Consider the following 12,462-nt stretch of genomic DNA (forward strand, 5'->3'; position numbering starts at 1 on the left):
TTGAGTATAACAAACTTGCTATAAACAATAAGATTGACCTTTAAAATAAATTATTTAAGTCATTCTTTTATATATTGACACAAAACCTTATAAGATATTTATGAATGAGTACTTTATAGTATTTATAAAAATTCATATATTTAAATAAAACGTTTGGCTTAAAGTATATATATATATATATATATATATATATATATATATATATATATATATATATATATATATATATATATATATATATATATATATATATATATATATTTAAAAAGTTCACATTTGACTAGTTTTTCATTATTTTTTTCTTGTCATACCCATGCCCACTCTTATCATTTTTTTTCCATTCCGTTTGCTCCTGAAGAAATAGCTGTGTCAAAAATCAGCACATGTATAACCCTCTTAGCAGTTTGTTTGCTTTCTTCTGTGATTTACTCAGGATGCATTGTGTTCCCTGCCTAAATGTAATTTCTTTTGTTTGCCATGACTATCATTATTTATGAGAAGAAAAAAAAATAAGGGGGGCTCCAAATCATCATAATTTAACTTAGTGCCGTTGTTTTCCCTCAAGAATCCTGAATTTACCACCCGGCAGTAAATGGAGCACTTGTGTTTGTCGGTAAATGTAAATCAACCCCGCGCAGCTGCAATAAGTGTCAAAATGAAGCTCTAACACGCACCTTTTATCTGCGTCAAGAGTCAATACGCTTCAGACGACCCCGGTGAAATGCTACCTAAGATGGAGTATTCTGCTAAAGACCTGGCATCTGCCCACATTTTCCATAGCAATCAATCCGCAGGCCTAAAGAGACAAATAAAACACACTGATTTCATCTCAGAGGAATAAATTAGGAAGACATTAAGCTGTTCTCTAGTGGTGTTATGAGGCTGGAATTTTTTTTAACTTATGATATAATGTGATATCTTAAAAATTATTCATAGGAATTTCAATTTCAAGGGAACTATTGCCACAACATGAATTAAAATAGCAAAATGTATGCATACTTTAATTTAATCTTTTTTTAATGTATTTTTATTACTGGTTATAAACTGTATATACAGTTAAAGTAAAAAAAATATTAGTGCTTTTTTTTCTTTTCTTTAAAAAAAAAAATGTTTTCCTAATTATGTCATCTGAAATGTCGAGTGAAACATACCTAACAACATATTTTAGATTCAACAAAAATGTGAGACACATATTTCCAATCACACTGGGTTCTTGAAACTTTCTGGTTATTGAATCTTATTGGTCGATAACCCTGCAATATTCTGCTAGTATCAGAACTGTTCTTGCCTCTTAATCAGTTTGCCAGCAGTGAGTGCCAATGATCGTATTAAACTCATTATATTTTGATAAATATTGCAGCTGTTAGACCACATCATGTATTTTTGAGACTCTTTAAAGCGAAAATATAGTTTGTAGACAGCACCCTTGAATGGATTCTGGATCTGAAATGTAATCGAAACATACCTGTCAACATATTTTACATTTCACAAAAATGTAGGCTGAGGCACATAATTTCAAACAGAATCTGATTGGTCGTTAGCCCTGCAATATTCTACTAGTATCAGAACTGTTCTGAACCAGTACAATAAAATATTTACACATTTCAGATTCACAAAAGTGTGGACAGCGCCCTTGAGTGGATTTGTCATCTGTAATGTATAGCAAAACATACCTTGCAACATATTTTAGATTTCACAAAAATGTAGGCTGAGGCATATGTTTCCAATCAGACTAAGTTCTTAAAACTGATTGGCTGATAGTCCTCCGATATTCTACTACTATCAGGACTATTTTGAACCAGTACAACAAAATATTAACATATTTCAGATTCACAAAAATGTAGACAGCACCCTAGAGTAAATTTGTTGATGTTGATTTCACAAAAGTTCTTGAAACTTTCTGGTTCTTGAATCTGATTGGTCGATAACCCCTGCAATATTCTGCTAGTATCAGAACTTTTCTTGCCTCTTAATCACTCCATCTGCACTGAGTGCCAAGGATGGTAGTAAACATAATATTTTGATAAACACTGCAGCTGTTGGACCTCGTCATGTATTTTTGAGACTTTTTAAAGCAAAAATAGATTAGATATAAATTAAACATAGATATAGTTCGCAAATATGTTGTTTATTTTATTAGGATAGGGCCTGTTTGAGAATTATGAGAATCATGATGGATGTATGTTTAGTGGTCTGTTGTGAAATGTAGTTTGTTTAGACCTTATCTAAAGGCAATATTTGATCACAGTCATCTGTTATTTACTCCAGAGTATATAGGTTTGACTGCAATGTTTAGTTTTTCAGCGTGATATATATTATTCTGTTATTATTCGATATATGACATTTAATGGCAAGTTCACACTACACAATTTCAGTCATCGACAGGTTTTGTTTGCCAAAAAATGCTAAATTTATTACTCATAATTCTTGTAACCTGCATATCCAAACCTGATCTCACGTAACATATTTTAAGTTTTGTCAATTTAGTGGCTAATTCATATGAATTATATGAGTTCAGTCGTTCTAAAATGTATAATTTTAAAAAAGCACATATGGCACCAAACCCTAGACCCAACCGTCATTGGATAAATAAATCAGACTCAATTGTATGAATGAGACTGCACAAATTTATAAGAATTAGCTACTAAATCAAAAAAGTTACGAATTTGCTGTGAGATTGTGTTAATAAATCCATAACCATTTTTTCCTTCATAATCTACCTATTTTTGTCATTCAATTGAAAACCAGATCTCAGACCATTTGAATGGCAAATTATAAAAAATACTTAGCAGCAGGATATCATATCCAGTTTCGCATGTGGTTTTAAGTCCATGTGTGCAAGTCTACAAAGTGGTGCTAGTGCATTTGCTAACAAAACCAGTGGTTCCCAAAGTGGGGGTCGGGGGACAACTTTACTTTACTTTATTTAACTAGAATAAAGTATACCACATATAATATGGTATAATATGGAATAATTAGAATTACCATATTTTATCCATAACCTACAGGATATATATATATATATATATATATATATTTTGTTAATAGTTACATAAATTAAAATTAAACACCAGATTAAGATTTCTGACATCTTTACGGCATTCACGATGGTCTCTGAGTGGCATTCTTTAAAATTAAATGATAAATAGACATGGGCCTATTGGAATGTGTGCGCCGTTTAGTGCAAGGTTTATATATTTATAATCACCTCAGAGGATATTGGGAGTTGCAAGTCGCTGGCATTGTTCTTTTGGAGGTCACGGGCTGAAAAGTTTTGGAACCCCTGACTTAAACAACATGGCACAAATCAGGAAGATGATAGCTGCACCGGTATGAAAATAGCAAAAAAAAAACTCTTACATCGAGCGTGGTGCTATATCGCGCCTGGTGTATGATAGGACCCTATAAGTTGAGTGAATAGGAATGATTGATTGACATGAGGTGTGGACATGTGAGACTGCAGTAAATCTGAACGTCAGAGAGTTTGGCAGGTGTCGATACTGCAGAAAAATCAATTCAATCATTTCAGTTTTGATATGTATTGAATAAAGATACCTTTGACAACTCTCTCTCTCTCTCTCCCTCTCTCTCTCTCTCTCTCTCTCTCTCTTTCTCCCTGTAACACTGCCTTTCTATGCTGCTTTGCTTCAGTAACCAGTCTCTCTCTTTCTCTCTCTGGATCCCAGCATCGCAGTGGCTGATAGCTGTGTGACAAAGCCAGAGGCCCCTGGGACTGAGGCCCCAGAGAAGCCTGAATCCCCCACCAGGAAAGTAAAGGCCACGGCCTTCTAGTCGACCCCCCTTTCCAGAGTTCCCCCCTAGAGTCTTTGTGTGGCATGATGGATCTTCAGTTCTGTCTGTTCTGAGCTCTGTGTGAGCAGCATTTGAGCATTACTTTTGGATATGATGAATTCTGCCAATCGTTTGTTGTTACAATGCAAATTTAATCTTTTAGTTATGAGACTTGATTATTTGTGAGCAACATTATCCTGGAGTAACAAGAGAAGTTAGTTCTAAATCAGATTTAAATTACTTATAGTTAATCAATCGATCAGTCAATTAGTCAAATAGCAAAGTACACTTCAGAGATGGGGATTGTTTGAAAAAAGAAAGTAAGTCACACTAAAAGACTATGTAAAATATTAGAGTCACAACTACAAGCTTAAGTAACACTTCAAGAAACAACAATTATTTTTTTCCCATTCAAATATAAAAAATTGCCTTCTTTTATTTTGGTTTTCTCGTCTATTATTATTCTATATATTTTTTAATATATTAGTATATTATTCTATACATTTTATGTATTAAGATATATTTTTCTTGAATCTTAAATCAAAATATATTGGTTTTTAAAGGCACTCAAAATTATTCTATCATTCAACATATTTTTGTATATATTATTCTATTAATCTATATTTTTTTCTATAAGTTATTGTATTATTTTAATTGTCTATATTTTATTTTATTGTTATTTTGTGTTATTTTGTTCTATATATTATTTTACTTGATTCTTAAATCAAAACATCTCTCATATCAATGCCACTCAAAATTATATCATCGGTGGCATATATATATATATATATATATATATATATATATATATATATATATATATATATATATATATATATATATATATATATATATATATATATATATATATATATATATATTGTTTTACTTGATTCTTAAATCTAATATAATATTCTATATTTTTTCTATATATTATTATTTTATTCTGTATATTTTTCTACATATTATTCTAATATTTTATTGTTATTTATTATTATTTTTACTGTCAATTATTGTTCTTGATTCTTAAATCAGAATAAATTACCATTTTTTATATATTTTTGCATAATAATATTAAAGAAATAAAAAAGAATAATAATTAAATAAATAAATAATTGAATAATAAATAATAAAAATAAAATATTTATACAAAAAAAAGCCAATCACATTACAAAATAAAAAACTGTCTTAATGCAAAGTTTAAGGTACACTGTTAACCCTTACTGTAGATTATGAAGTAAATAACTGTAAAATAGCCAGTGTTTAGCTGTAATGAAAAGAAACAGTATTTTACTGTAAAAGGAGCAGGATTTGTATGAAATTCTGTAGTGCAAAGAATAAATTACAGTAATTTACTCTATGTACCATTACAGATATTTACTGTGATAATAAATGGTAAATTACTGTTCAACCATTACTGCCCCATCTACTCTGATGCTTTATGTTGCTATTTTATATTTATTTTATCTCTGTGTTTTCTTTGGTTCCTTTTATGTTTTTAACATTGAGTATCAGGAGTCAACCAATGCCACAGAGCTTATTAAAAGGTAAGTGTAAGATATGGACGAAATGCATTTAAAGGCAAAAATATTCACACAGAGCAAAGAAATTGTCACAATAATTTTTTAACTTTGTTTACTTTTTCTATAATTAATCTAATTTAATTGCCTAGTTTGACCTATAGTTAAGATTTTAAATTGCACTTTCAACTGAATATTAGTATTTTGCTAAATAACTAGTAAAAATGTGTTATTAAAAAAAAAAAAAAAAAAAAAAATATATATATATATATATATATATATATATATATATATATATATATATATATATATATATATATATATATATATCTTAAACAACACGCACATACATTTTTGCAGGGACTGGAAAACTGGCAAGTAAAAGTGCCATTTACAGTATAAAGGCTTTCCTAAATAAATGTATAAATCATGATATTTGTTGTGTTTTTTATTATCACTACAGATTTGGAACGACATGAGAATCAGATTATTTATTTATTTTCTTTTTTTCTATGGATGAAGTTTATATTATAGTATATTTTTATTGTTTTTATTAAACGATATGTGCATAACTGTAATAAATGTAGGCAGTTGCTTTGAAAATATGCTATGTACCAGGGGTGTCAAACTCCTGGAAGGCCACAGCCTAGTAGAATTTAGTTCCAGCCCTGCTTCAACACACTACCTTTAGATTTAGTTTGATCAGGTGTGTTTAATTAGTATAACTGCACTGTTACTCTGTAGATTGTGCAGTAAATACTGTAAAAAACAATGATTTAGGCATCACCACACACTCCCACAGGCTGTCCGTCTTATTCTAAACACAAAGGTGTTAGAAAGAGTTTTCAGAAAATGCTGGCCCTTTAAGAGAGCCAGGTGTTTGATTTGTTTACTGCTGAGTGTGCTCTATTCTCTGTCCATCAATTCAGATGTAGAGTCTGTTATGTTTTAGGCTTTAAATAAGAATCTAAAATGAGTAAGTCAAATGTGTTCAAATGTTTTTGAGGGTTTCTAAAATAAGGCTGTGTTTTAAGTTATATTGTTGTTATCTTAAACTGTGTACTTGAAAGCTACATTGTTAGCTAGTTAGCCTCTCCTCATATAACTTCTTACATTACTTTTGTTTAAGTATATGTATTTATTGGATATTGCATACTGTCATAATGTACAGATGCTAACAGTTGTATGTATCTTTCTGGCAACTAAGCCAAAATTAAATTCCATCATCTCAGTAAGGTAACATGTGCACATCATCACAGGGAATCACAAAAACATGATACACATAGCCATCCACACACAAAAGCTCCACTGTCCAGTCCCAGGTTGTGAGTTTGTTGCTAAGTATTTTTCAGAGCTGTGTTTCCATCTATGAATTTATATTAGAAACAATAAAAAAGTTTGTTGTCATGAGATAATTATAACAATAAAAGATTGGATCCTTTGGTTTTTCGGTGTTGCCAACTTTATTTTTGTTTTCTATAATTATTTTAAACTTTTTGAGATTTGACAGAGCTTTTAATTATTTAAAACTTTAAAATTTAAAATAATTATTTTGTGTTTTTTGCTGTTCAGTTTTTTTTTTTTTTTTTTGCATGGTCAGCATTGAGGAGAGAGTAACACATTTCACTGCAGCACTTTGTGTGTGTGTGTGTGTTTATTGGATATGTGATTGTGATAAATGTTAGCAGTTGCTTTAAAAGTATGCTATAAACCAGGGGTGCTTAATCCTGTTCCTGGAGATCTACCTTCCTGCAGATTTCAGTTGCTATCCATATCAAACACACCTAAACCAATTAATTAGGACCTGAACACCACGTTATAATTACAGGCAGGTGTGTTTGATATGGGTAGCAACTGAAATCTGCAGGAACGTAGATCTCCAGGAACAGGATTGAGCACCCCTGCTATATACCATGGGGGTCAAACTCCAAGTTACTGGAGAACTGCAGCGCAGCAGAGTTTAGTTCCCACCCTTCTTCAACATTACCTGTAGATTTCTAACGAGCCTTAATTAGTTTTATCAGGTGTGTTTAATTAGAGTTACAGCTTAAAGTCCCAGTCACACTGCACTTTTCTCCCTATAGTCTTCCATTCATACGCATGTGAATGCTGCAGACCTGGAATGCAAACTCATGCGACAAATTTTACAGTTTGCAGCATTGGAAAGTTCAAACTTGGAGAACTCTGACCTGCGAAATCACATCATGGGATTGCTTGAGACTAATCAAAGATCAAACCATGACCTCTCTGAACAAAAATTATGGACCAGTTGCTTGCTTTTTCAATCTCTAAATATTTTGTTTAATCCCACTCCTTTTCGCAGAGCCATATGACAGAATTTTGCATGCTTAAACGTTAGTTTGACTGCAGCCTTGCTGTGCAGACCTGTGGCTCTCAGTAATATGTAAGCTGATATTTATATCTGCTGATTTCTTAATTTTGTTATACATTTTCTGTTTTATATTTGTTTGCTGCCAAAACAATAAAATAAATTTGTCAGAATTTACAACTTAATTAATTTAAAGAATTAATAACATGTAAGAATACTAATTAATTTTAGTAACACCTTGACATACTATTGTGTATGCAGTATAATGCTGTGAGTTGTAACACTACAGTACAGTAATTAACTGTACACAGTTTCCAGTTAGTTACCACAACTGCTCTATTACAGTAATTAACTGGCAACACTGTTGCCAGCTACTCACTGCAATGGTTCGGTTACAGTAAACAACTGGCAACACTGTTGCCAGCCACTCACTGTAATGGTTCAGTTTCAGTAATTAACTGGCAACACTGTTGCCAGTTACTTACTGTAACCAAACTTTTACAGTGAGTAGCTGGCAACAGTGTTGCCAGTGTTCTACTGTAAAAAAGCCTGGTAAGGTCTAACAGTGTACACCATTAAGTAGTTACAAATACATTTTTTATAATATATACAAATAATTTATTAATAAAAAGTTAAACAAAATATTTATACAATAAAAAGTCAATCAGATTACAAAATAAAAAAATCCATCTTAATGCAAAGTTTAAGGTACACAATTAAGTTATTACAAATAAATAATTTATAATGTATATAATTAAAAAATAATATATGTATTCAGTAGCCTATAAAAACCTTAAAATAATTAAAATAAAATAAATAATAAATAATTAAATAAATAAACAAACAAACAACTAAACGCATGGACGAACAAATAAATGAATAAATGCACAAATAAATAATAAATAAATATTTATTTCTATTTTCTTATGGTTGATAACTAGTAGGATAAAAGTCCATTTAAATGATAAGTAAATGTCTTTAAAAGAAACTTTGCATGAATGAAAAACACAGTTGCCAACTTTAAGCCAAAATGTGAACATCTGAACATTCCCTGTCTCTTCTTTATTTTTACATACATCTCAGAAAACATAGGTTGGTATGAATGAATCCCCTTTCCTTTTTTTTAGTATAGCTTTTTTTAGCTATAGTATTTAGCTTGACCTAATGCCATACAGTTTATGGATGATTTTTGCCGTCGTCAGAGCTGAAGAATGCCGTACAATATGCGCAAGCGACAAAATTTAGCTTTTTGAAGTGTACTTTCATCATACGCTCTTTTGAAGTTATTTGTGTAACAATTACTCCTCAGGAGGATTCCTGTCTACTTTTTAAAGCTATTTCAAACTGACCCGCGCTTGCAGTCTCTGCTCAATATGCTAAAACACGTCTTCCTACCTCCGATGGTCTCTCTTCTCTCCTTGTGTTGCCTTGCAAGCATGTTTCTGTCTGCATGTCCAGTATATAAGCCCCTGGTGAACAGTAGTGCCGCTTGTTGCTCGTATTTCAGCCATAGTAGAACTGTGTTTTTCTGTGTCTGATAGAAAACCTTTGACTTTATGTTTCAAAACATTGATTTTAGTGTGATGATGAAGATTTCACTTCTTTTTTTTTTTCAAACTAACTAAAAAGATTGTTTCTGCTTTATATTGGTCACTTTTAACACTGAGAATACTCTCAGATCGTTTTATACTTACACTTTTATGTGAATCATAGCCAAACATCATCAAGTGCAATATTTTAAAGTCTGGATATGATGTACAGAGCATATTCATGACACCAAATGTTTGTGTTAATTTAGGCTTTGCAGTCTCTGTGGTCTGTCCATTATTTCCACTTTATCTGTTCACCTGCGTATGCCACAGCCAAATCACCCTGCAGCCCAAGACCGGTTACTCACTGAAGTTAAGCAGAGCTAACCCTGGTCCTAATGGTTACACCTCTACTCTCTTCGAGAAGTACCACAGATCTTGTCAGGACCTTGGTTTAACACCTCAATCAAAAGACTGTGCACACTGACAGTATAGTGTCCCCTTCACTTTACTGGAGAGTAAAGTGAAGGGGACACTATACTGTCAGTGTGCACTGTCTTTCAAACGAGATGGTAAACCAAGGTCCTGATGAAATCTGTGGTACTTCTCGTAGGGAGTAGAGGTTTAACCACGGTGTCCTGACCAAATGTCCGCCATCAGCCCTCACTGATCATGGCCTCTGTAGCAACCGACTCCCATGTGGACAGTTGTCAGGTTGCATGGTTTAGAACCAGCGGGGTTACATTGGTGCCATGACCCAGATGGGAATGAGGTTTACAGGGTTGAGTGTAGCGGAGGCCAGCTAGTGAAGTGCTGTGCAGGTAAACCCTACTTCTCTGACCTCTAAAAGATGCTCTAATGACATACGCTAGAGGCCATGGTCTTTAGCCTACTTGTTTGAGCAACTGACTCCCATGCGGACAGTCGTCAGTTCAATCCCAGCTCGGAGCGGGTTGGGTGGTGTAGGAACAGTGGGATTATATTGATGCCGTGACATGGAGGAAATGAGGTTTAGGGGGGTGAGTGTTGTGGAGGCCAGCTAGTGAAGTACTGTGAAGGTGAACCTTACTCTTCTGACCTCTGAAGGTGCTCTAGCGACAGACACTAGTGGCATGGTCTTTAGCCTCCTTGTCAGAGTAACTGACTTCCATGTAGATGGCCGCCAGTTCAATCCCAGATGATGTAGAATCATCGGGGTTACATTGGTGTTATGACCCAGATGGGAGTGAGTTTAAGGGAGTGAGTTTAAGGGGGTGAGTGTAGTGGAGGCCAGCTAAAGAAGTGCTGTGCAGGTAAACCTCGTGCCTCTGACCTTTCATGGGTGCTTTTGCAACAGATGCTAGAGGACATGGTCTTTGGCCTCCTTGTTAAAACAACAGACTCCCATGTGAACAGTCGCCAGTTCGATGCCAGCTCGGAGCAGGTTGGGTGATGTAGGACCAGCGGGGTTACATTGGTGCCAAGACCTGGATGGGTGTGAGGTTTAGAAGGGTGAGTGTAACGGAGGCCAGCTAGTGAAGGGCTGTGCAGGTAAACCTCACTTCTCTGACCTCTAAAGGTGCTCTAGAGACAGACACTAGGGGCCATGGAGTTTAGCCTCCTTGTTAGAGCAACCGACTCCTATGTGGACAGTTGTCGGTTTGATCCCAGGTGGGTGCGAGTTGGGTGTTGTAGGACCGACGGGGTTACATTGGTGCCAGGACCTGGATTGGAGTGAGGTTTAGAGGGGTGAGTGTAACGGAGGCCAGCTAGTGAAGTGCTGTGCAGGTAAACCTCACTTTTCTGACCTTTAAAAGGTGCTCTAGCAACAGACTCTAGAGGCCATGTTCTTTAGACTTTTTGTTAGAGCAAACGACTCCCATGCAGACAGTTGGAGCGGCTTGGGTGGTGTAGAACCGGCGGAGTTACGATTCCCAATCATCCCCATTCATCAAGTTGCTTTGTCACTGTCTCTCTACAGATAGTTGATGTGCGGTAGGTATACAGGCATTGTTCTGTGATTGCAGTCGCATCATCCAAGTCGATGCTGCACACTGGTGGTGGTGTGGAGGAACCCCCTCATGATTGTGAAGCGATCTGGATGTAAGGCTATACATGATGAATGGGCTAACAATATACATATATATATGTATATATATATATATATATATATATATATATATATATATAGACATGACATTACATTACATTACATTACGTTACCTCAAACCAATCCTGTAATATCAAACACAGCGATATTCCAAGATGTTGGTGCCCTAGTTTTCAAAACTTTAGTAAAACATACCCTTTTCTTCACAATCGTTACATTAATAGAGTTTTTATATATATATATATATATATATATATATATATATATATATATATATATATATATATATATATATATATATATATCATTAAACTAGATATTCATTTACAAAATAATGTAAACTTGACTGACTGCTTCTCTTCTAAGGATTGAGCTGTTCAGTGTGAGGTTGGTTCATGCTGTTTAAACTTCATAATGGACTAGTCTAGAAATCAAGGTGAAATACAAATCCAAACTTTTTAAAGTTCTAACAAAGTGTCTGATAACATCGACGTTGATAAGAATATAGTATGTGAGCTTAATGGCTTTACAGTGATGTGTCAGAAATAGTCAATTCCCATAATTTTCCATCCTCGTGGCGGCATAAATGGCACAACTGTTGGCCGGTGATCATTAAAAATGCTACTGGCAATTTAAGGAGTCAATCACTGGATGGACAGTCTGTGAAAACAGATAAAAGCACAATGCAATAAGGCGTCATTTCTGTCCCCAGGGATGATTTTGTGATAGTAGTTCATTTTATGTTGACACAGAGATTTATAATCGATGCAATCTATTTCCTTGACTCTAAATGTGTTCCTGTGGGTACGATAATAATGTGCCACTGTTTGATTTTTGAGAGCAGTTTGGTCCAGAAGTGGGCTGGTATCGACTTCTGGCAACCAAGGCTGGAGTGATATTAAAGGCTCCGCGGCAATAATTTAACTTCCGTGCTCTAGAAAAGAGTGTGGTACAGTGACAGGGCTAGGACAGAGTTGATTATCAACACAAAACAACATTATTGATTGATTTTGGGTTTCCTTGAAGATATTTCACAGCAATCCAAATATCTCAGCAACCATCTACAAGTAGATACAGTTGGATGGATGGATGGATGGATGGATGGTAGTTTGATAAATGGACTAATATGCAGATGGCTGGATTGATAGTTATTGGATGGATGAATGGATGAATAAACAGACTAAAATGCATTTGGATAGGTGG

The 12,462-nt window shown here is 34.1% G+C and overlaps 1 protein-coding gene across 18 annotated transcripts in view; it reads left to right on the forward strand.

Annotated features, from left to right (window-relative positions):
- The window catches only part of nectin1b (nectin cell adhesion molecule 1b), a 527,810-nt gene that overhangs the window by 422,831 nt on the left and 92,517 nt on the right, over positions 1–12,462 (forward strand). For 6 of the 18 annotated variants that reach the window (XR_015514334.1, XR_015514336.1, XR_015514333.1 and 3 more), the window contains exon 7: positions 3,687–3,771. The exons of 11 other annotated variants lie outside the window; for them this stretch is intronic. Coding sequence is in view for 1 of the 7 variants with exons in the window: in XM_087292090.1 (XP_087148216.1) it covers positions 3,687–3,764 (78 nt within the window). In the remaining 6 variants the exon portion in view is untranslated. The remainder of the gene's footprint in view (positions 1–3,686; positions 3,772–12,462) is intronic. One more of the 18 variants, XM_087292090.1, reaches the window with a different exon arrangement.

The sequence above is a fragment of the Danio rerio genome, chromosome 18, assembly GCF_052040795.2.
Source record: "Danio rerio strain M-AB ecotype USA chromosome 18, GRCz13ab, whole genome shotgun sequence".
Lineage (NCBI taxonomy): Eukaryota > Metazoa > Chordata > Actinopteri > Cypriniformes > Danionidae > Danio > Danio rerio.